At 36.8% G+C, this 26,588-nt stretch overlaps 1 protein-coding gene across 1 annotated transcript in view; it reads right to left on the bottom strand.

Annotated features, from left to right (window-relative positions):
- Positions 1-26,588, bottom strand: part of GDAP2 (ganglioside induced differentiation associated protein 2) — a 63,264-nt gene that overhangs the window by 28,462 nt on the left and 8,214 nt on the right. Inside the window, exons 2-8 of the mRNA XM_003268052.3 lie at positions 25,287-25,524; positions 23,690-23,829; positions 17,313-17,466; positions 16,776-16,864; positions 11,356-11,432; positions 3,949-4,108; positions 1,723-1,879 (exon numbers count right to left, since the gene is read on the bottom strand). Coding sequence (XP_003268100.1) covers positions 1,723-1,879; positions 3,949-4,108; positions 11,356-11,432; positions 16,776-16,864; positions 17,313-17,466; positions 23,690-23,829; positions 25,287-25,462 — 953 coding nt within the window. The 5' untranslated portion in view covers positions 25,463-25,524. The remainder of the gene's footprint in view (positions 1-1,722; positions 1,880-3,948; positions 4,109-11,355; positions 11,433-16,775; positions 16,865-17,312; positions 17,467-23,689; positions 23,830-25,286; positions 25,525-26,588) is intronic.

Genomic DNA, 26,588 nt, shown 5'->3' with positions numbered 1-26,588 from the left:
TAATAGAATTCAAAAAATTAATGGATACAGTTTGAGATTCTGCATTACAACTATATTTTAGAACACTACTATTTATCAAATTCTGGTATAGTATCAAAGAAGAATATCCCAATTATTTTAAAACGCTGTTAAAATACTCCTCCATTTTCCAATTAAAACCTCAGTGAGGTCAGGTTTTCTTCATATACATTAGTCAAAACAACTTATTGCAGCAGTTTGAATGCTGATAGGACAATCTGGCTGTCTTCCATTAAGTCAAACACTAAACAATTTGCAAGACTAAAAAAAAAACACTGCTATCTTTCTCATTAAATTAAAAAAGTTATTTTAAAATAAATAATTTCTCATGTGATAAATATTGATAGATATAACCCATAAAAACAAAAGCTCTCTGGGGTCCTCAACAATTTTTAAAGAGTGCAAAGGAGACTCAATACTAAAGAAGTCCCAGATCCCAGTAATGTGAGGAGCCCAGGCACCGTATATAATGAAAAATGTCCATTAGATGAGTCTTACACATATGGACAAGTTTAGAAACCACTGAAAGTATCATCCGACTGTGACTGCCACACTTGGAAAAGCTGTTCCTTGGTGCCCCCTAGTGGCTCATATGCTTTTGTTTTTTAAATTAAAATCAGAATAAAGGAAGACCTGGGATTGAGGAGACACAAAATACTAGTTCTGTAAGGGACTACAGAGATCATGTAGTCCAACTCCCACTTTAACAGTGGAGACAGATAGCATGCAGACATCATTACAATACAGCGTGAAAAATGCTATGCTATGCTTTGGGTGAGTACAGGGTATGAAAAAAGCATACAGGAGGTGGCATCTGTTCCAGACTTGGGAGGTAGGTCTCCAGAGGCAATTGCTTTTGAAATCTGGATAGAAATTTAAGGATGAAAGTAGCCCATTCAAAAGGAATGGCAAGTACCAAAGCTCAAAGATAAAACAAGCCATGATTTGCTCAGTACAGCAGTGAACAATTTTAAGAGCTTGACAAGTACCAGGTTCTGTGCTAAAGCTCATTACATTACCCCATTTAATGCTCACAAAAACCCTATGAGGTGCTAACCCTCAATCAACCCTATAAGGTAATGGATAGTAGACATTTATAGTTTGTTTATTTTAATTTTCTTTAGACTTTTTTGAAAAGCAGCTAGCTTTACAAAGACTTGATCTTTGGGAAAGCTTACCCAAAAGTACAAAGCTGCTTCTATGCTTTTAAAAGGATTTCTTCAAAATTGCTTTAGAAGACATATGGAAGAAATGGAGTGGTTTGGATGTCTTGTAAGGTCCTTGGAATAAGTCAGGGAGAAATAAAGCTCTTTTAAATTTAATTCAACTGTGGATTATGCTTTAATTATAAACATAGTAGAGCTAAGTAAAAGCTTTATAACTGCCTTTCCCTTTTCCTAATTTCTCCTTTTAGAATATAAACCTCGCATGGAGGCATTACTATTGTAGTAGACAGGGTAGGAGCTCTGAAATCAGACATGTATCTGAACACTGGTTTCACCACATATTAACTGTGGCCACTGATAACTTTCTTAACTTTGAGTTTTTGCACCTCCAAAATGAGGATGATATCTTCCTCACTGATTGTCATGAAAAATAAGTTGGAATGCATTATGTATACACGTAGTTCATGCATCAGATGCAAGGTCCCTTTCTTGCTTCTGATGTCCTTATGTATCTAACAGTCCTGAAGGGTTGTCTTACTTTCTTTGATGCTGCTTCTGCAGAGCTGCCTCTGATAATTGTCCCTGAAGGATCAGTTTTCTTTGCTTGTCGATATCTCCTTCCATTCGAGCAAAAGCATGAGAGCCAATGAAAGAAAGATCAACTCCCAAGCCTTCATCCTCCTCTTCTTGGTTATCTGTAATAAAAATGCTACTATCAATAGAGAGCTTATGCTCAAACTAGACAGTAAATGAAACAGATTGTGAATGCTGCAGTAAGGACGACAGTGAGGTAACTCAAAAAACTGGGGTCAAGGTTATTTTTGAGAATGAAACTGTAATCAGATTTAGGCATTTGTAAAGCTGAAATAATGAAAGAAACTGCCTGTCCATGTGTGACAAAGGTTTTAGCAATATGTGAAATCCAATCAGGGTGACCTGGGTGTAACCCTAGGAAGAAAAGAGTAGAATGCGGTCACACACAAAAAGACAGAAGTAATTAGATTGTATCTAGGTTTAAAGATGGCTCATTGCACAGCATCTGACAAAAAAGAAGTATAAAAAACAAGCATTTGGGAAGGTTTATATAGCACTGTTGAAGGAGGAAGCATTTGATTGCATAAACCTCAGCTCTTCTATCAGGTAACATCCCAACATGGATGCACCAGAATCACAGAGTATGATCCGCATTCCTTAAGAAATATTTCAGTTATAACTTAGCATCCTGGTTTTCTACACTGTCATACCAACCTAGCTATTTCGGTCCATAAGAGTTATAGTTTTCACTACAAATTAATAAATTAATTTTCTAATCTGTCCATACAACCACTGTGAGTTGGATTAGTAGAAATCAGTCTCTTGGGAACAGATTATCTCTTAGTGTGGTATTCACTGTCTTGGTAGATCTGTTAAGCAAAAACAAAACAAAACAAAACAAACCTTGTACCATGGGGAAATTCCCAAGGCAACGCCAGCACTTGAATTCCAACCTGGTGGACAATCAGCTGGAGTTTCCCCACGTCCACTTCACTGCTCCTCAAACTGACAGGCCAATAGATTGGAAGGGCCTGCTTTCATTAAAAACACCCCTCAAGTAAAGCTTGGTTATATATATTCTAACAGATTTAACATTCTGCTTGAAAATATTTAAGAACACTACGGCCTATATCTATAACACAAAAGTATTTTCTGAGATACGATTTAACATTCTACTTGAAAATATTTAAGAATGCTAAGGCCTACATCTATCACAAAAAGTATTTTCTGAGATACGAATGCAAATAAAACACTCTGGGAATGGTGGACAGAAGAGAATCTTTTAGCAAATGAATTAGTCTTATCTACTGTCCAGCACTCAAAGTGGTTTTGCTGTTCACCACTCATTATCACACTAAACGCATTTTATGAAAGAAAAATTCTATGGTAGTCACAGACATGAGGATTTCAAAACAACTCTTTGCATTATTTCAAGGATATACTATACTGGAGGCTCACCCAAAGTGCATGACTACTCCTTCAGCAAAGCTTGGTTTCCAGATATTTCACATTTTCTGATGTTAGACCACTTATAATTCCCTCCACTTGATTAAAGTCTATGTACTTGTGATAAAATCTTGAGTTTCTTCCTACAGATTTTGGCTTGGTGCTCATTTTTAAAAGAAATGTTCACTCTAGGAATTTCACAGTAATTCCCTAAACTGCTGGATTTCAAGACTCAGTCCCAGCACTGAAGCTTGTGAGGCATATCTCCACAGAAGGGACTTAAGACCTTAAACATGTACACATGAACATCACTACAAGATGTCACACAGAGCAGATTCAGAAGGCCCCCATCCTAACATACTCTACCTATAACAGTATATAACCCAAGAAACAAAATGAATGGTTATAATATTCTTGTCTTAGTATTTAATGTTAAGTATGATTTTTAGAGGATACTGAAAGCTGTTTAAAATGTTAGACAATAACATACTTTACTATCTCAACAGTGTTCTGCATGAAACTATAACCTCCATTAGGGTGAGAATGTTGTCTATAGCCACCTCTTAATCCCCACTGTCTAACACAGACTTGACATATATCTATCTATACTTTTATTTTTAATTTCAAGAATAGAACTTGAAAACTTCTAAACTGGTCTTGATAGTAGTATCACGGTAATACAGAGCTTTCCAAAGGTCAAGCTGAATTTCTTACTTCTTTGGTGATTGGTGCCTATTTTTGGCCCTAAGAGGGAGATTTAAAAAGTTAGAGCTCTAGAACTCACCTTCTGGAGCACCAGGTTTCTCGCTTATTCTAATCTGTCGTTCAGGTACCACAGGCTCCCCTTCTGCATTTCCAATATCTGCAGGTAGGTAGGGCAATGATCGATTCTCCTCTTTTAATGACCTTGGAAAGTACAGAGGTAGCAGCTTTTGGTAAGTAGCCTGTGTCAGAAAAGCAAGACATTCTGTGAAAAATAGGACAAAACAAAGAAGACCTCAGCAGTACTTAGTGCTGTTCATAACACTGTGAAGACAACCTCCATCAATAAAGACTTTACCACTTCTGAGTTCAGACTAGATACTGTCTGGAACCCTCAATCAGCTTTTGTGTTAAAGATAAGGATATTGTTATCTAGCCAAGTTAAATGTGATGCCCATCCTAACAATTGCAGGTCACTGAACCGGGAATGCATAAGTCCTGCCACTCCTGTCCCCATCTGTACCTTCACTTCCTAATGATACCAGTCTCTCAAGATTTGGCTCAGATGCTAGCTACTTCCTTAACCCTCAGCATGCCATCAGGGTCCATTCAACCCGGTTTAGCTTCTGAGTTGTTTGTGAAGGATTTCTCTTTCATGATGTTTATTCTTTCTTAAAAGTTTTTTCAAAGAAAAAAGATGAATTTTACTTAAAAAAAAAAACAGAATAAAACTCATCTTATCTTGTAATTCCCATATCGATTGGTCCACTGGACTAATAAATCTGCAATACATTAAAGGCATGTAGTGCTCTTATTTGTCCTATATCTTGAAGCATTTTGCGTTTTCATCTTCCTAGGAATTGTTTTCTCATTACCTAGAATTACTCATCAATTGTTACAAACTATACTAAAAAAGACTGAAATAAAATAATAAGAAAAAAATTATGGAATCACCTAGGACAATGAAATCATTCAAGAAATCATTTTCTTTCATTTTCATATTGTGTTGCCCATAGTATTGCATCATCTTTTAAACAGATATATAAGATTGGAGACACCATCTTTATAGCCTTTATAAAAAAACTGAGACACAATCTTTAAAAAAAAAACAGAATTCACATACCATAAAATTCACCCTTTTAAAGTATAAAATTCAGTGTTTGTTTTTGTTTTCTTTTTTGAGATGAGGTGTTGCTATGCTGCCCAGGCTGTTCTTAAACTCCTGGACTCAAGCATTTTTCCCCCCTCAACTTCCCAAGTAACTGGGATTACAGGTGTACACCACCATACCCAGTTTCAGTGGTTTTTCATAGACAGTATTCACAAAGGGGGTACAATCACCACCACTATTTAATTCCAGAACATTTTCATCACTCTAAAACCCATCAGCAATCATTCACCATTCCTCCCTCTCCGACACCTGGCAATTACTAATCTTCTTTCTGTCACTATGAATTTGCCTATTTTTGGACATTTCATAAAAATGGAATACAGGGCCAGGCATGGTGGCTCATGCCTATAATCCCAGCATTCTAGGAGGCCGAGGTGGGGGGATCACGAGGTCAGGAGATTGATACCAACCTGACCAACATGGTGAAACTCCGTCTCTACTAAAATATAAAAAATTAGTCGGGCATGGTAGCACGTGCCTGTAGTCCCAGCTACTCGGGAGGCTGAGGCAAGGGAATCACTTGAACCCGGGAGGTGGAGGTTGCAGTGAGCCGAGATTGCGCCACTGCATTCTAGCCTGATGACAGAGTGAGACTCCATCTCAAAAAAAAAAAAAGGCCGGGCACGGTGGCTCACGCCGGTAATCCCAGCACTTTGGGAGGCCGAGGTGGGCAGATCATGAAGTCAGGAGATCAAGACCATCCTGGCTAACACAGTGAAACCCTGCCTCTACTAAAAATACAAAAAATTAGCCAGGTGTGGTGGCGGGCATCTATAGTCCCAGCTACTTGGGAGGCTGAGGCAGGAGAATGGCTTGAACCTCGGATTTGGAGGTTGTAGTGAGCCGAGATCGTGCCACTGCACTCCAGCCTGGGTGACAGGGCGAGACTCTGTCTCAAAAAATAAATAAATAAATAAATAAAAATAAAAATGGAATACAGTATGTGGCATTTTGTGTCTGGTTTCTTTCATTTAGCATGATGTTTTCAAGGTTCACCCATGTTGTAGCATGTATCAGTACTTCATTCCTTTTTTATGGCTGAATAATATTCCAACACACATGCATGCACGCATACACAAACCACATTTTTCTTTTATCAATTCATCAGCTGATGACATTTCAGTTGTTTCTACTTTTTGGCAATTATAAATAATGCTACTACAGATATCTGTGTACAAGTTTTTGTGTGGACATATGTTTTCAATTCTCTTCTGTATACACCTGCTGCATTACAGGGTAACTCTATGTTTAACTTTTTCATTAACTACCAGACTGTTTTCCAAAGTAGCTGCGCCATTTTTACATTCCAATTAACTATCTACGAGGGTTCCAATTTCTCCACATCCTCACCAACACTTGTTATTGTCTCCCTTCGTAATTATAGCCATGTTAGTGGGTGTGAAGTGGTATCCATAGTGGTTTTGACTTGTATTTCTCTAATGGTTAATGGTGTGGAGCACCTTTTCAGTGTTTACTGGCTATCTGTATATCTTCTTCAAATAAATGTATGTTAATTGTTTAATTTTTTTTTTCTATTTTATCATGTTTTCACATCTTAAAGCTTTCTGGCCTGGGAAGACTGTCCCTGTAAGGGATAATTAATTCCTAAAAATAGTAAACAGCACATCTTGCATATGCCAACCAATCAATCCCAAATCTACAGTCCTAATCATTTCCATATCTAACTCTTACACACCATGCAAATATTTCTCCTGGTCTAAATCATCCAGGGCCAGGTATCAGGAATCTAGAGATTACTCCTATAGCCCAGAGTCTGCTGGAATTATTCAAACTAGCCAGTCCTAAACTGTAAGTCCTGCCCTGCCTTGCCTTTCCCAAGGAAAACGCAATAAAGGCTCTGGCTCAGGATTTCCTCACACTCCTGCTTCTGCCTCCTGACTGAAATCTAGTGTTCCTCCCGTGGCCCTGCGTAGCACCCATGCCTCTCTTTTCTAGCAGAACTATGAAAAACATTAAACTCTTCTTTCTTTCTTTTAAACAGTGTTTCTTGCCATAGACCTCTTTGTCTCATCACTCAGTCACCTTTGCAAATTAAGACCTAGGCATGAAACATGTCTGTTCAAAACTTTTGTTCACTTTTTAGTTTGCTTATTTGTCTTTTGTTGAATTATAAAAGTGCCTAATTTATCTACTTTCATTTTGGCTCTCTGTGCTTTTGGTGCCATATCTAATAAACCACTGCCTAATCCACAATCAAGAGGATTTATACCTATACTTTCTTCTAAAAGTTTTATAACTTTAGCTCTTACATTGAGGTCCTGGATTCCTTTTGAGCTAATTTTTGTATCTGCTATAAGGTAGGAATACAACTTTGTTCTTTGGCATGTGGATATCCAGTAGTCCCAATACTATTTGTTGAAAAGACGATTCTTTTCCCTCATTAAATTGTCTTGAAACCACTATCAGAAATTCCATTCCATTGACCTATACGTTTATCCTTATGCCAGTACCACAGTCTTGATTACTACAGCTTTGTAGTAAGTTTTGAAATTGGTAAGTGTGAATCTTCCAATGTTGTTCTTTTTTTCCAAAATGGTTTTGATTATTCTGGGTCTCTTGCATATCCATGTGAAATTTAGGATCAACTTGATAATTTCTGCAAAAAATGAGTTGGGATTTTGATAGGGATTATGTTAAGTCTGTAATATAATGTAGGGAGTATGGTCAGTACTGTCATCTTAACAACATTAAGCCTTTTAATCTGTGAACATAGATGTCTTTCCATTTATTTGTGTTTTTAAAATTTTCTTTCAAAGAGGTCTTATAGTTTTAAACGTACAAATCTTACCGTTCTTTTGTTAAGTATAGTTCTAAATATTTGATTCTTTTTTTGATGTTACTCTAAGTAGAACTGTTTTCTTAATTTTTGTTTCTGGATTGGTCATTGTTAGTGTGTAGAAATACAGTTTATTTTTGCATATTGATCTTATGTCCTGTAACCCCACTGGAACTCTATTAGTTCTAACAGTGCTTGTTTGTATTTTTTTTGGCATGGATTCTTTAGGATTTTTGATAAGTTCATGCCGTCTGCAAATAAAGATACTTTTACTTCGTTCTTTTCAATTCGGGTGCTTTTAATCTCTTTTTCTTAGCCAAATGTCTTGGCTAGAAACTCTAGTAAAATGTTGAATAGAACTGGCAAGAGCAAAAATCTTTGTCTTCTTTCTGATCATAGGCAGAAAGCTTTCAGTATTTTACCATTAAGTATGTTAGCTATGGGTTTCCCATAGATGCCCTTTTTCAGGTTGAAGCAGTTCTCTTTTATTCCTAGTTTGTTGACTGTTTTTATCAAGAAAGAGTGTTACATTTTTTCAGTGTTCTTTTCTACATCTATTGAGATGGTCCTGTGGTTTTTATCCTTTATTCTATTAGTATGATATATTACATTGATTCAGATTCTTGTATGTTGAATTAACCTTGCATTCCTGACATAAGTCCTTCTTTGGGGTAGTATACAATTCTTTTGTATGTTGCTGGATTTGGTTTGATAATTTTTGCATCTCTATTCATAAGACATATTGCTCTATAGTTTTCTGGCAGGTAGTATATTTTTAACTTTACTGGACAGAGTTGAGAATTCAGAATTTTTCATTTGCAGTCCATAATAGTAAAGAGGAGACAAATGAAGAAAACATTTTGGAATCATTAAATAAATCAAAGATGAATGTAAGGAGACAGATAGCAGCCCTCTAGTGATGATCATAAGATTTGCTGTATAAGGTAAAATCTCAGACTCTGAGTCTTCAGACAACAATATTCTAGGTTATCTTTCTCAAATTCAATAATCTATGAGTTTATGACTTTTTTTCTTTTTCTTTTTCTTTTTTTTTTTTTGAGACAGACTAAAGTCAGGGGCATAATCTCAGCTCACTGCAACTTCTGCTTCCTGGGTTCACGTGATTCTCATGTCTCAGCCTCCCTAGTAGCTGGGATTACAGGCACCCATCACCACATTCAGCTAACTTTTTTTAGTTTTTAGCAGAGACGGGGTTTTGCCATGTTGGCCAGGCAGGTCTTGAACTCCTGACCTCAGGTGATCCACCTGCCTCAGCCTCCCAAAGTGCTGGGATTACAGGCATGAGCCATTGTGTTTTTCTAAGGACAAAAAGGAAATATGGTATTCTCATTCAGTCATTCAACAGGAAGAACTTAATCACGTACTATTTTGTGATAGGAACCTGGACAATCTCATTTTACTAAGAGGATGTGTGACAGTATTCTTTCATATTTTATGTTTGTGCAACAGTATTTACTTGATTCAAAGAGGTTTTTTATGTTTAAATTCTTACTAAAATGTCTAATAAACTTGTTTTTCACTATCCCTTTACTCTTCTATAAATTATTCAGAAATGACTTTTGAGAAAAAGATGGTAAATGTTGATTATTTTCCCAGGTATACTGAGGGCAAAGACTTTTATTCTCTGTTCCTCTAAATCTGGGTCAGGTGTCATGGTAAGTTGCCACGGCACTGTGGTGCATACCTTAGCAGAGCATTTGGCACACTGTAGGGTGATCTTTGTTTACCTGGCTGTCTCAGCATTAGTCTGCCAACTCCCTGAGAGCAAGAGCCATATCTCATTTGTATCCTATCCTATGAAAATGGACAAATCTTTAACCTAGACTTCACTCCTCAGCTTCAAACTGATAAGCACAATGGTTCGCTGAGCCTCTGCCCTGATGATCCACTGATCCTCTAAGACTCAACGTGTTCAGAAAATAATTTGTCTTCATCCCATCTCCAAAACTTTTCCCACTTTCTATTTGCTATCTCAATGGTGGCATCATTATTTAGTCACTCAAGCCAAAAACCTTTAAGTCATGCTTAACTCCTTTTCCCGTATGTATTTAATCAACCACCAACTCCAGTTGAACTTATTTACTAAATGTTTAAAATTTTAACACTACCAGTACCCTTGTTCAGGCCTGATCATTTCTCATGTGGAGTACTGCAACCACCTGTTATCTCTTCTTGCCATTAGTCTTTCTCTTTCCAAATCATCCTCCACACAGCTAAAACAGAAATTAGATGACATCATTTGTTTGCGTAAAGCTCTTCTGTTTCCCATTGCATAATTAATAAAGTCTAAATTTTACAGGATGTGACACAAGGCCTTGAATGATCTTATCCCTATCTAGCTTTCATTTTTGCCATTCTCAGCCTCACATTTTATGCAACAGCAATACTAAACACTCGATGCTATCTTATTTCTATGCCTTTGCTCAGGCTTGTATGACTGCTGTCACTTCCCTCTCTCCCTTGGCAAATCTTACGTACCTTTTACAATTATTTCAACTTATGTATCACTTCCTATGGGAAGCATTTCCTAACCCCGTGCCAGGCTAAAGTTATGTCCTATCCTTCTCATACCTCCATTAATGCACTTATCACAATCATCTGAATTTATCTGAATTATCTATTTCTACAAAAGGATAAAGGTTCCTTGAGGAAACAACCATGATTTTTTCACTGGTGTATTCCCAGGACCTAATATAGCAAACCTGTTACATGCTAACACTCAGTAAAAGATCACTGGAAGATTCTATGTATAAATAAACCAGATGAAACAAGAGATAAAGTAAATGTGCCTTTTTTCAGCAAATTCAAAAGTACATATATATGTTATATATGTAGCTACATATGCCTTGAATAGATCACTAATAGATAGCTAATACGAATGTATTAGCTTATTTTATTATCAAGAAAAACCTGATAGAGGTACTATCAGTATTTCTATTTTACTGAAGCAGAGAGGTTAACTTGCTCAATAACACAAAACTTGGAAATATTACACTCTAAAATAAAGTGTAATGAGATAAGAATAAACTGATTTTCTAAAATGGTTTGAAATTAAATTGAAATATATTAAATCTAACTACATATAACAAAACATATAAACCTCACAGTGCCAGCCACTAGACGAGGCTGTCACCTGGTCAGGTAGACACCAAAGCCTTTCTGGCATAGTAGTTTTCCAGTTATGCTCCCCAAACACTCAGTGCTTAGAAGGTGTTGCTTTGAGAGCTAACACAGGGGCCAAGCAGAACAACTCCACTTTGTACGATTTCACTTACAGCAACAACAGTTATAAAAAATACGAACAAAATGCTCCTTCTTGACTTATTTTTAGTTTCCAATATAGTCTTTTTCAATGAATGACTATAAGACCCACTGTCAAATACATACATAGATCATTAGGATTTGTCTGCTGGAAACACAGTAAATATATAGTGATAAGCCAAAGGCAACTGCTTAAAGGTAGAAATAAGATTTAAATAATGTAACAGTTAGCAAAATACCTCTTCAAGATCAGAGACAGCAAATACTACTTTTTCAATGGTTTCCCCATGTATCTCTAGGAATCTCCTTACAGTGCCTAAGGAAAAGAATAGAAAGATTACTCGAGAAATAAAAAATTACTTATACATAAAGAAAAATCAAGCTCTTCAATGTTTTATTTTTGTAATGGATCACTTCTCACTTCATTCAGGACTCTGCTTAGTAATACCCTATCGGTAAAGCCTGCCCAGACTACTTGTATAAAAACTCTGATTTGCTTTCCTCCACAGCAACTGTGATAGACATTTTATGAAGTTACTTGTGTATTGTTATCCTCCCTGCCCTCTCCGCCTCATTCACTAGAATGAAAGCTCCATAAAGAAGACGCTTTATTGTATTTATTGCTCTATTTCCAATGCCAAGAACAGTGACTGGCCATAGAAGATGCTGACTCCATACAATTCTCTCTTATCCAGTATATTCTTCTTATTCCCTGGGGCCTCTCTCTTGGGCCAGACTGATCTAGCACAAGTGTCTTTCCATTCATTCAGTTACAGTATTAGATATCCTACCCAGCCCTTCAGCCCCTGACAAAACTCCACAAAACCAAAGCTCAATTATTTTTTTCTTAATTTCTATGTTATCCTAATTCTTCTTTATCAACTTCTAATAACAAGACCTACTGGCCTTTTCTTCAGTTCTTAACTCATTGGATCTCTCCCTAGCTTTAGTCCTTAACACACATGCCCTTACCTTTTAAAAATGTTGTCCTCCAGGGTTCTGCCTTCAATATTTTTTATTTTTTTTTGATATACTCATTTTCCTTAGCTCACTGATGTGCTGGATAGGTATTACCTCAAATGCTGATGGCTCCCAAATCTTTATATTCTTTTTTCTGAGGAAAAGACCTGAATTACCTGATGCCTATTAGGTATATCTGCTTAGATAATTCACAGAGACCTCAAATTCAATGTAGCCAAACCTGACCCCAACAGGTCCAAACCCTGACCGCCATCTTTTTCTGAACAAACCTGGTCCTTTTTACCTACATTCCTTATTTTGGTTACATATCAACATCCAACCAATCATCCAAGCTAGAATCCTGAATTGCCTTTGATGCCTCCTTTACCTCTTCCTTCATACTGCATTTTCAAATAGTTCCCATGACTTTTAATTCTATTGCTAATATTTCTAACATTTATTCCTTTCTTTTGGCTGCTTTCAGGTTCTCAAGGCTCACACAGACTTTGGTAATAAGCTCTTAACTGCTCTCCTTGAGTCTTTTTTCCCCAAGTCTACGTACTCACTGTTGCCTGAGTTATCTTCTGATGTTACCCTTTTTAATAAACACCGGTGATGCCCTGCGCTACTTACAGGTTAAGATTCAAAAACCCTAGCATGACTCTCTATACTCCAACCCCAACTATCCACTTTCCCCCACTCAGCTCCTTAGTCCTATTTTCAATTATTCCTCCCACATCTTATGCTTTAGCCAAATCTACTTTGCTGTATTCAAAACATACCACTTACTTTTATGATGCCCTGCCTCTGCTTGCATGCCTACCTTTGACTAGAGTACCACTCATCCACCATTCTCTTCTTTTGGTGAACTCTTACTGATTTTTTAAGACCCAGCCAAGAGCCATCTCCACCCTTCTTTGTGCCCCTCCTAGAATCTTTTGAGAATTTCTCACATTTTATAGCTAGACTAAGCTTTTTGAAGACCAAGTATATTTTATATTAATATTACTTTAATTTGGGGCCTAGCACACCTTACGGATGTGATATGCAATCATTCAAAAGTAACTAGTAACTGAATTAACAATTTATGGCTCAGTTACATATTGCCTGCTTTGTTCAACATTGTATCTGAAGAACCTAACAGAGCAAACCCATTTGTTAAAGGACTAAACAAACACTCGTAACTCTCCGCCTGTTAGATAACAAATTTACTTTTTATTTTTTCCTCTATTCTGTTTTAATGCTTTTTCAAAAATGAACTTTCAAAAAAAGATTTTCAGCAGGATATGGGGGCTCATGGCTACAATCCCAGCACTTTGGGAGGTGAGGGCAAGACGATTACTTGAGCCTGAGTTCAAGACTAGTTTGGGCAACATAGCGAGACCCTGTGTTTACCAAATTTTTTTTTAAAAATTAGCTAGGTATGGTGGTGCATGCCTGTAGTCCTAGCTACCTGGGGGGCTAACAAGGGAGGATCACTTGAGCCCAGGAGGTTGAGGCTGCATTGAGCTGTGTTTGCCCCACTGCATTGCAGTCTGGATGACAGTGTATGACTATCTAAAAAAAAAAAAATACATAAAGATTTTGTTTCCTATTTATCTGACATCAAGTTGTAATGTTCATGCATAATAGTTTCCCAGAATATAATTATATTATTTCCTTTGGAAGATAAAATACAATACCAAATAGCAACCAAATTGAATTCTCTCAGTGGAACTCATTTAGAAAATTAACTCTGCAAAAGCAGTGAAGAAGACTAATGTCATGACTCTAAGGTTTTTGTACTAAAGGCCAGGCCACGCTCTTCCTTTCAAAGTTTCATCTGTGCACTATACTCTGCAACCAATCACAATGTTCTGTGCTTAAACACCTAGCGAATACCCTATAATTTGTAAGAATGACATCTAGGACATTATAATTCCCCATCTGGAAACACCACAAGAACAAACACCTTCTCTTATTTCTCACCACTGTATTACTTTGTATACAGCACATAGTAGTCACTTAAATTTTTGTTGGATGAATAAATAACCTGATAAATTTATTTCAATGCAGATACTTCTTTCGGCTTTTTCTGGAGAAAAACAAACTGCACATGAACTAAGAAAAAAAAGCATTGTCTTAATATATCTATCAAAAACATATTACTTAGGCTTCAAATGAAATAAATTTTGATAACAGTTTAATAAGAAAGCTTTTGATACTGAGGACTTAGAGTTATATCATTAGATTTCTTCTTGGCCCATATATGTTACAAAGTGTACAAGACATTTGTTTTCCAAATGCTTGATAAAGTATTCAAGCAAAAGGCATCATCTTCTGTGTATGTGTTTGAATGAGATGCTACAGTTTTGCCACTAGATTTAAGGCCTAATAAGTCAAATGTGCCCACTTTTTAAGAGTTGTACATTTCCTTTTTGCTAATTATATTTCTAGAAACTGCTTCATCAAAGTCCCTTATACCCATTATCGATCTTTATCTGCTGTTACTCTCAAAGTTGACCTCTCTTATAGTACTGTATCAAGTGATTTCTCTGGGGCCACAGAGCTAGAGTTTGACTGGTAGAATTAGAACTAAAAACCAGTCTTCTTAACTCCCTATTCAGAATCTTTTCTACAAAATAATGCTACCTCTTTAAAATAGAAAATCCTTATGATTACCTTAATAAAAAATAGATACATAAAAGAAGCTATGAGATGATACGACAAGGACTAAGTAAAATCAGAATGCAGAGACCAGCCAAAAGCCTTGTCAGGTGCAATTATATCAAGGCAGGAATTTTGCTTTGGTTAGGTACCATTTAGAAGAGAGGCATGTAATAACATAGTAGTCTTCCACTGAGGCAGTTCCAACTCAAGTATAATCAATCATCTAGTATAACAGACAGGTTACTAGACTTGGGAGTCAGAAGGTCTGGATATATGCTCCAAGTCTGCATAATCCTCACAACAGGAGGAATTTCTGAGACCCTTTATTTGTACAACGGACACCATACTACCTAAAACACAGGGTTGTTAAGTAAAGTAAGTGGAATTTACTTGTCCCTTTTAAAAATACATATTTCTTGAGCAAGTACCATATGTCAAGCATTCAAGATAAAAAGATAAGATTCCTGCGCCTCAAGCTCAGTCTAATATAATGTATATAAACTTAATTATAAAATATACAAATTTACTATAAAATCCTTGAGCAGTTAGAATATTGATTTTTTAAAATAGGTTATAATTAAATAAGACTAAGACTGAACAGATACCCTTAATTCCAGGCTACATAATAATAATTTATACATTCAAATATCTTTTTGGTATTTGTGGATATAAGGCTTTCAGCTCTTCAACTTTAAATTCTAGAGATAACAGGGGGTCTTAAAGGTCATTTAGTATAGTTTGTCTCTGAAATGAGAAGTGTTTTCTATAATAGCTGCAACAGATGGTCCTGTAACCTCTGTATGAATGTTCCTAGTGACAAGAAGTTCGCTAAAATACTTTTCTGTTACAGTTAGTACTACTTCAAATGGGACCAACATTTTCCTTATAACTTGGTCTTAGACCTTGCCTTGTACAGTTGGAGTTCTTATCTACAATCCTGATGAGGATCTGTAAACTTCCTGAAATAACCTGTAAATTCTGTATTTATGCACATTTTTCTTGACAAAGGGTCCATAGTGTTCTTTCACCAGATGCTCATTGTAGTTTATGACAATACCCCAAAGAACTGCTGCTTGAAAAATGTAGCACAGAATAAGTTCAAATGAGATTCCTTCAGATATTTGAAGATGGACATCACATGTGCTAAAAGCATGCTCTTCTTTAGGAGAAACACCACTACTGTTTCAAACTGTTTGTCCTCCTGTTTGTCAGTGTCTCATGCAATATGACACACAGAAATATATATAAAACTCAAGATGTGGTCTAAATCTGCATATATACAGTGAGATCATGGACTCTCTTTAGCTGAATGACATATTTTTATGTCACATACAGACATTTTGCTCATATTGACTGAGCCCAGTCTTTTGAAAACCTAAATGCAGAATTTTACATTCAAATAGCATGTGTGAATGTGGCTATTTAAACTGCCAAGTGTTATACAAATATGATATTATGAAATCTGACTGCATTTGTTGCAGACTGTTAAGATTATTCTAAATTCTGATTTAACTACTCATTGCATTAGCCATACTTTCTAACTTAGCATCACTTTCAAACTCAAGAGGCTAGCTGCTCTGAACCTATTCTGGTTTTGGGGGCTGTCCAATTCAAGACTCGCTCTTTGCTCAATTAAATTCTGTTAAATTAAAAAAATTAATAGGCAAGTCTTCTGACCCCCTATTCAAATGGATAAAAATGCCAACCTGAAAAAGTAAATTGAGAGCTCTGCAACTTGCCAATAAAAACTTCCCTCCAGGGAGGCACAATCACTTAATCAATGAATATTCTTTGGCTATAATTATTTAATGATTAAAAAAAACAAACTTTTTTTTTTGAGATGAGGTCTCACTGTATGTTGCTCAGGCTGGAGTGCAGTGGCTATTCATAGGTGCCATCACAGCTCACTGCAGCCTTAAACTTCTGGCCTCGAGGGATCCTCCTGCCTCAGCCTCCCAAGTCGCTGGAATTACAGGTAAAAGCCACCATGCCCAGAATTTAAAAAATTTTTAAGATTCAATTCATGTACAGCATCTCTGATACTACTTACGAAGTGCTATGTGTGTTGCATCCTCTAAAGGATAACCACGTTTTGCAGAATTGATGACACAGAAGCCAACAGAAGACATTGACTGCTCTCTGCAACCAAAGGGAAAACACAAAAATTGCAGTAGAAACATCTGTAATACATACACAACAATACATAACTAATTTCAAAATCTAGCTCAACTTCTCCTTTCCTCCCTCTTCAACAAATCTACTATAATAGCTAACCCAACTGTACTACTCAATAATTCTATTCATATACAATTTAATTGCACTCTTTGGAGGACATATATCTCACATAAAAACTGAATAAAAAATGGGAAAAGGTTAAATTCTCAAGTCACTCAAATCTATCCCATTTATCTTGCTAAGTTTGAAAAGATAATTCTATTGTCAGGGTCCTCCTAAATCACCTAAGTCCCTCAAAATTTGACTTCCACTGCTAGGTTTTTAATCTTTAAAAACTGGGGCCTTTATCTTTAAAAACTGGAGCCTTTAACAATGTATGATATGCTATGTCCAGAAAATGAGTAGACCATACTTTGCTAGTTGAAGTACATTTCTGTAGCAGCTATAAAGGGAACTCTCAGCTGCTGTGCGATAGCGGCTCTTATATTTAGGTCCCACTGTGTGAATGATGAACCGGGCAGCTAGATTGAATCCTTTTGTCAATTTTGCTTCACCTGTTCGGCACCCTGGAAACAATGGAAACACACATAAGTTTGGATGTGTTAGGAAAACAGAAACAAAAACAAATGAAAGCATGAAACAGAGAAAGTATTGAGAACTTTGAGAAATTTCGGTTAAAAATAGACTGAACACAAGCATTTATCTCTGTTACTTCTGTTCCCAAAATGACAGTGAAGCAATACAATAGGTATAAGCACAGAGACAGATAAAGAGAATGAGAAAGACCATGAAGCAGATAAGCATCATCTAAATTTTGGAAGGTAGAATGTCAACTGACTAGTAACTGACTCAACAGAGCAGAGAAACCTAATTGCATGCAGAAATGAGATAACTAATATGAAGCAAGTTGATCTATACTGAAAAGCAGTGTTGGATACAAGACAGACTGCTTTGATTCAAATCCTGAGTCTACCACGTTCCTGTCAAGACACTCTGTGCAGGGGCTTGGCCTTGTTACAACTCAATTTCCTATTTAAGAAGGATACTAGTAGTACTTACTTCACAGGATTAAACGAGTTACTATATGCAAAGTGCATACATGCATAAGAAATTATTGTTATTATTACTAGAGAATGCTAAGAAGGCTCAGAAACGGGAGCCCTAAGTACTTGTAAAGGCTATGCTGTGAAGTGGGATGTGGCGCTAAAAAGAGGCCCAGTTAAAAGTTTGTATAAAAACAGTCAAATCTGCAACAACCCCTCCCCCAGCCAGCACAGTAAGGTGATGATTTTTTTTTTTTTTACCACCAGAGCAGCAGGAAAGAAGTTTATTCTCTGGAGATGCTCAACTAGAGAGTTTCTGGATTCCAGAACCCCAGGCACAGCTGAAAAGAGGGGATTTAGTTAAAGTGTTATACTTAACAGTGAAAGGTCTAGCCCTCTGCCCCTAAATGGCTTTCAAAACAGACATCTAGGCTTACACTCCTGGAGGATTCCTTTCCAAGAAATTGAGAGGCCCAAACTTAAAGGACCTACAGATAACTGGGGAAAGTTCCCCAATAAAATAACAGGCAGGAGTCCCATTCTGTCATATACTTCAAGACCCACCAGGCAATAACCTTTGCCCACTGTTATTAACTGAATGCTTGGGTTCCCTCAAAATTCATATGTTAAACCCTACCCCCTAATGTGATGGTATTAGGAGGTTGGGTCTTTGGGAGGTAATTAGAATTAGATAGGCTCATGAGGGTAAAGCCTTCATGAATGAGATTTGAATCCTGGTAAGAGTCTCCAGAGAGTCTGCTCCCTCTCTCTGCCACGTGAAAATACAATGAAAACTTAGCAGTGTGCAGCCAGGAAGACAGCCCTTAGCAGAACTTGACCATGCCGGCACCCTGATCTTGGATTTCAGTCTCCAGAAATTTCTGTTCTTCCTAAGCCATTCGGCCTAGGATACTTTGTTATAGCAGCCTGAAATGACTTAGACACCCCTGTGTACAAAGTTTCCCATGAACTTTTCAGTTCTTCCATCTTAAATCCAGCTAACACTTAAGGATCACCAGAAAGTGAGAAAAGCCTCTAACAAAAACTAAAAGGGGAGACTAAACACATGCTCAAGAAACAGACAACACAGGGGAAAAAAAACTTAAAATCAGAATGTCATAAAAACCAACTATTCAGGCCGGGCGCGGTGGCTCAAGCCTGTAATCCCAGCACTTTGGGAGGCCGAGGCGGGCGGATCAGGAGGTCAGGAGATCAAGACCATCCTGGCTAACACGGTGAAACCCCGTCTCTACGAAAAATACAAAAAATTAGCCGGGCGAGGTGGCGGGCGCCTGTAGTCCCAGCTACTCGGGAGGCTGAGGCAGGAGAATGGCGTGAACCCCGGGGGGTGGAGCCTGCAGTGAGCAGAGATCGCGCCACTAAACTCCAGCCTGGGCGACAGAGCGAGACTCGGTCTCAAAAAAAACAAACAAACAAACAAACAAAAAACTACTCAGAGAACAGGAAATGGCACTTATGTAACTGCTATAGCCAAAGAGAAAAATATGACAGCAGAAATGAAAAGTTCAATAGAAGGGTTAAAACTAAACTTGAAGGAATCCAGAAAATAAAACAAAAATAAATTGAAAATAAGAGATAACAGATGAGAAAACTGAAGAATTAAACAAGAAAATACAACATCTAATAGGATTTCTTCAGAGAGAATAGAGAATACAGAAGGAAGGAAATTATTAATGAAATAAAACAAAAAAATTTCCCAGGATGGAAAGACATGAGTTTCTAGATTCAAAGAGCCCATAAAACACCCAAACCATATAAAGGCACATCCCTGTAAAATTTAAGAGCACTAAGAAACAAAGATGAGATCAGAAGCTTTCCAGAAAGAAACCAGTAACATACAAACAATCAGGGATAAGAATAGCACGAGACTTCTCAACAGCACTAATCAAAGTAGAAAACAAAGGAGTAGTGTCTTCAAATTTCTAGAAAATGATTTCCAAACTAGAATTCTATTTCTAAGCAAATTACCAATTAAGTATGAAGGTGGAAGTAAAATCTCAGTAGTTTTACCCTATTGCATCCTTCTTTAAAATCTCCTGGAAGATTTACTCACAAAAATGAGAGATCCAATGCATCAAATGGAAAAAAGGATTTCCCAGGATGATGTTAAAAAAAAGTTCCAGAACAGTAACTGTGCAGCAGGCATAGAGAACAGTCTAGAGAGGAAAGGGAGGATGGAGGGTTCTAGGAGGGTCCTTGGCAAGAAAAAAATGGAACGTAAGGATCAGACTGTTATCTTCACTCCAATTAAGAGAGCCATCTTAATATGAGTAACAGTCCACTAACAGGTCTAACATGATACAACATTAAGTAGACAACACATCACCACCTATGAAATATTTTAGGCAAAACTTGACTCCATTAGACATAATGTCAAGTTTATAGGAAATACAAACTAAATGGCACCTCAAGTAAATCAGACAAATCTAGAAGGAGGAATACTGTGAAAAACAATTGGCCTTGTTCAGTCAACAAGTCAGTATCATAGACAGGGGACTGTGCTGGATTACAAAATACCACACACACAGAGACAAATTAATAAACATAACAAAAAGTGCAATGTCTGGTCCTGGATTGGATACTGGTTTGGATAAAATAGCTGCTGCAAAGGACATTTTTGGATCAGCTGGAAATTTTAAATATGGTCTGGGGAGTAGATGTAATTTCTAAAATTAAAAGGTGGAATTCATTTGCTGAAGAAGGCAAATTGCAGAATATGTACATGATTACCTTATTTCGAGAATAGCATACACATAATTTTATTTTGGTATCAAAAGATATAAGAATGTATGTATACATCCACACCCACATACAGGTTCAAACAACAAACCTCACATAGGTTTAGTTTCATAAAATTTCTAAATTCACAAAGTGAATATAAGACTGATTTTTTTCAGGGGGGAAATTTGGGTACAATAAGCCAACCCTGCCTATTCTAATTTTAGTATTGATGCTAACTGAATTGACATATGGTTTTATGTATTTTCTTATCAAGGATTCTAGGAACACACCATGATTATCATTCTCCCTCTTCAATATGACCCTTTTTCAAGTATTTGAGAATAAGTACTGTTTCCCCCAAATATTCTCTTCTCTATGCTAATCCTAGCTCTTTAAATAATGTGGTTTCCACAATGTTAGTAATTTTCTGTTAGGTGTACCCCAACTTACTGTAGTAATAAAAGACATACAGTTCTTGTCCATATGGAGTTTACAGTTTAATGGGGATACAGTTATCACAAGACAATTTACAAGATTACAATTGTGATAAGCAAACAAGAGAGAAGTACTGCAGGCTGGCAGCACATACTATGGGTGGTCTGATCTATTCTGAAGTAAAAAGAAATAGTGCTTTGAGGAAGAGATATAAGCCAAGACTTAAGAATAAGGGTTGACAACTGAGAGAAAGAACATCAAGTGCAAAACTGGAAAGGAGCTTGGATGACAAGGTAGTGAGAAGAGATCAGTTTGGCTCAAGCATGGTAAGGAAGGGAAAAGGGGGCATGGGATAAGCCTGGAGAAAAGTGAGTGAGATCTTGCAAGGACATGGGGATCAGTTTAAGAAGTTTAGAATTTAAGTTTAATGAGAGGCCACTAAATAGTTTGAAGTAAAGAAACAGTAAGAAGGGGTTTACACTTACTGGTTGTGTGTGGACAATGGATTTAAGAAACAAAGAATGGATGTAAGGAGACCAGCTGGGAGAGAGGATATGGCTGTAGTCTAGGGAAGGAATGATGGTTGCATATGCTAGTTGCTGGAGACAATGGTGACAGACAGAAATAGATTTAAGATTAATTTAGGGCATGACGATAGACTTTATGTGAGGGATAAGAAAAAGGGAAGTGTTAATCCTAAGGTTCCTTGAATGAAAAATGGAATGGGAGGCTGGGCATGGTGGCTTACGCCTGTAATCCCAGCACTTTGGGAGGCCGAGGCAGGCAGATCACTTGAGGTCAGGAGTTCAAGACCAGCCTGGCCAGCATGGTGAAACCCCATCTCCACTAAAAATACAAAAATCAGCCAGGTATGGTGGCACACACCTGTAGTCCCAGCTACTTGGGAAGCTGAGGCAGAAGAATCACTTGAACCTGGGAGGCCGAGGTTGCGGTGAGCCAAGATCACACCACTGCACTCTAGCCTGGGTGACAGAGCAAGACTCTGCCTCAGGAAAAAAAAAAAAAAAAAAGAAAGAAAAAGAAAAATCGAATGGAAAATAATGCCATTTTACTGAGAAAGAAAGTGTTAAACAAATGATGTTTCCCCATCATTTTAAACTTACTGCAAAACTTTAATATTCATCTCCATTAATGTTTTCATTTCTTGGCTTATACTTTCAGTCACATGAAAATCTTTAGTCTATCATCCAGTATCTCCTGTTACTCTTTTCAGCTTTCTATCATCTACAAATTTGGAAAGTCATGCTTGTTTTTATTAAGTCATTAATAAAAATGTAAAAAGGGGATAGGATTAAGTATGCAGCCCTTTAGTAATAACCTAAAGGTTGGCACTGATTCATTAAACACACAACTGGGGCCTAATAACTAACATCTAATAACTAATACTTGTTGAACACTTAGGATGTGCTTAGCACCTAATGTCCATTATTTAATTTAGTCTTCAAGATATTAGTTTTTTCCATCTCCAAATATTTATTAAGCTCTTGCTATATGTCAGGAACTGAGGTAGGAACTACTATTACCATCCCCATTTTAGAGATGAGGAAGCTCAGACTCAGAGGTGAAGTAACCGGTCTTAAGTCACACAGTTAGTAAAGAGCAGAGTTATAACATGAATCTCAGCTTGGAGATGCTCAAACACACAGTTTAACATTGAGGTTTTACTTGTATATTTCTGTTAAATTTTCTTATTTTCTTTATTATCCATAAGTCTAGCTCTAAGGTGTATGTAAGCATACACACACGCCATTAGTAATTTTTCCAGACCAGCTTCGCTGTTCCTTTTAGCAAAGAACTTCTCAGTATTATCTTCTAGTTTCCACATGTTCTTCATGGTATCTTGTTTTGCAGTTCAGTTACAGCCATTTCCCCCACTCTGTCCTTACAGTCAAAATTCAGTTTCTGGATCAAAAAATGCAATTCTTCCCATTCTATCCCTTCTTTCATAGAGCCAGCACTTATCAGTATTCCTGTTCAAGTTCTAATATTTTTATTAGGTTAGAAACCAGTTGTCAGTGTTAAATGATAGAAGGGAAGGAAAGCAAGATTTCATACAGGTTAACTTTGCTGTTTACATTTTAAGAAACATTGCTGTATTTCATAAATAGTTTTTATACAATGAGAAGATTGAATTTCACAGTATTTCATTTGGGCTCAAATAACAAAGGGCTGCAAGCTAGGTAATTTAACAGTTTTTCAGTTCAGGAGGATAGTCATCTCACAAAGCTTTTCTTACATGTTTTGTGCAAGAAAATATGCAGCCAAGAAAATGCTACCAAAGACATAGCTACAGTGATTGTCATTTAAAATTCAGGACAGGACAAAGAAGTTTTACTGGTAGTAAATTCTCAGGACTCAGTTTTTAACACATTTCAAAATGTAATAAATTTTGTTAAAATGGAGCTCTCAAAAGCAGTTTTTATTTAGTTTTAACAAAAGAAAAACAGCTACATCTACATAATTTTCCCACAAAACATGCCTCTTTAAGGTAGAGGACATCAAAATGAATGTTTCCTAAGTAATAATATATAAAAGAAAATTCACTCACCTTTAAGTTTCTGGAGATCTTCCTTCAAATCAGGCCCTGCAAGCATGAAGATACTTTCTGACACAGGATTCTTATCTGTGAGACTTTCATTGCTGGTATTCACAATGGCTGTACAGTTCAGTAATGCCACATCTCCTTTCCTGAAGAAACAATAAAGAACGAACAAGTGTGAGGAAAAAGAAGAAAAGAAACCTAGTTTCTAATTATTTCAAAACATTTTATCCTTGTCTTTTTCAAAATGTTGGTTTTGCTAGCTCACAAGCTAAGCAATAGTAGAAAAGAAATTTCTGACTTAAAAAACAATTAATCTGGCATCTTAGATCTTTAATGCAATTGTTATAACCCTGAAACTCACAAAACCATCATGTTTAGAAATAGCAGCATTATTTATTATAGCCAGAGAGTGGAAACAATCCAAATATCCATCAACTAACGAACTGATAAATATGATATATCCATACAATGGAATATTATTCAATCCTAATAAAGAATAAAGTACTGGCCGGGCATGGTGGCTCATGCCTGTAATCCCAGCACTTTGGGAGGCTGAGGCAGATGGATCATGAGGTCAGGAAATCAAGACCATCCTAGCTGACATGGTGAAACCCTGTCTTTACAAAAAATACAAAAAATTTGCTGGGCATGGTGGCAGGCGCCTGTAGTCCCAGCTACTCAGGAGGCTGAGGCAGGAGAATGGCGTGAACCTGGGAGGCGGAGCTTGCAGTGAGCCGAGATCACGCCACTGCACTCCAGCCTGGGCAACAGAGCAAGACTCTGTCTCAAACAAACAAACAAACAAAAAAACAGAATAAAGTATTGATTTGCATATAATATGGACAAACCTTGAAAACATTATGCTAAGTCACAAAGAAACACAAATTTTATTGTATTCATTCCATTTATACGAAATGTTCAGAATTGGCAAATCTATAGAGACAAGAAAGTAGATTAGTGGCGGCGTAGAGGGATTAAGGAAAAATGGGAAGTGACTGCTAATGGGGCTTTGGGCGGATGAAAATGTTCTAAAATTGACTGTGGTGTGGGTTATGCAGCTCTATGAATATATTAAAAATCACTAGATTGTGCAATTTGAATTGATGAATTATATTGTATATGAATTATATCTCAATAAAGCAGTTTTTTAAAGCAATGAACTACTACTGATACACACAACACAGATGAACTTAAATCATTCTGCTGAAAACAGACCAAAAAGCACACAATTCAATTTAAATAAAACCCTAGATAATGCCAACTAACCTATGGTGACAAGAAGATCAGTGGTTGCTTGGGGATGGGGAGGCAGGGAAGGGCAGGAAGGAGGAATTACAAAGGAACAGAAAAAAAAACTTTTGGAGGTGACAAGTATATTCACTATCTTGACTGTGGTAATGGCTTCAAGGATGTATTAACAAAAGTCAAAACTTATATTGTATACTTTAAATATGTAGCTTATTAAATGTCAATTATACCTCAGTAAAGTCATATATGTATATGCAAAGCTATATTTCAACAATGGTAGGGCTTTAAAAAAGAGGTTAGAATAAATTATGAGAAAGTGTTATCTCCTCATGATATGATGTAATCAAAAAATTACCAAAGAACCACTTTTCCATTGACGTCCTTATTATAAAGAAAAGGTGATCGAACAGTGTCTTCCTGAAATATTTCAGCTGTAGTATCAGAGGAATTTAATTCATCTTGGCATGAGTCACCCCAGCTTGGTAGTGTATCCACATCCACAAATTGGGAAGGTGCACCTAAGGGATCCATGGAATGGGAACTTTGTCTTTTCCCAAAATCCTCAGCAATTCAATATTCACTGGAGACTTTAGCTTAAGAGAAAAGAAAGAATCATTTTAATAGAGAAGCACAGATATTACTTGAATTCTATTAAAGCAGTAAACAAAATTCCACTGTGAAATATCCCAATAGTATATTGTGTGATTATAGTCACTTAAAAAGTCCATTAAAAACAATGGACAACAAAGAATTGCTATAGCATTTCTAAAACAGGATTAAAGAGTGATTATTTAAGCATAAATTCTTTTCAAAGAATTACAGCCATTAAAATAATCACAGGCCCACCAATTCTACTTTCCAGAAACAGGACTATTCATTCAACATTCACTGAGTGCCTACTATTGAAAAAAACAAAAAGTGATAGATGCTGCAAGAGACACAAAGATAAACCATATGTATAATTTAAAGTCTGATGATAATGTGGAGGATGTACTAAGACAAAATGAAAAGCTGGGAGGTTACTGCAATCAAGTAGTAAGAGATGATAAAGGTTTCAACTAGGAAAGGAGATACGGAAGGAGGCAAACATTTAAGAAGCAAAATACAAAGGAAGGATGAATAGGAGTTGACAATTTATAGGATATGGTGTGTGAGACAGTGATATGGTAGGTGGCTGGTGGTACTGAAATACCAACATTAGAAGAGGAGGGTGTTGGAAGACACACAGTGTCAAGTACTAGAGAGAAGTAATGGGAAATTTTTTGTTGCTAGAGAAAAGGAGAATCAATTTGCCTATGAGTCAAACATCTATTTCAGTAAAATGGTATATTCATTCATCAAATAAATCTTTGTATTGCGTCACTGCACTCCAGCCTGGGCAACGAGAGCAAAACTCCGTTTAAAAAAAAAAAATTTGCAAGCATCTATTATGTGTTAGATACTATTCTAGGCACTGGGCACACACTGGTGAATAAGAGCAAGTCCCTGCCCTTCAGGATCATATGCTTCCATGGAGAAGACAGAAGATGATAAATGATAAAGAAACAAGCAGGTATCTAACAGAATGACTAGAGAAATAAGCATTACGACAGAATAGGTAACATCTCAGTAGAAAGATACAATGAGACAGCAACCACATGAAGCTCTGGGAGATGTT

Source organism: Nomascus leucogenys, chromosome 12 (genome assembly GCF_006542625.1).
Source record: "Nomascus leucogenys isolate Asia chromosome 12, Asia_NLE_v1, whole genome shotgun sequence".
Classification (NCBI taxonomy): domain Eukaryota; kingdom Metazoa; phylum Chordata; class Mammalia; order Primates; family Hylobatidae; genus Nomascus; species Nomascus leucogenys.
This window is presented reverse-complemented; position numbering and strand designations above follow the sequence as displayed.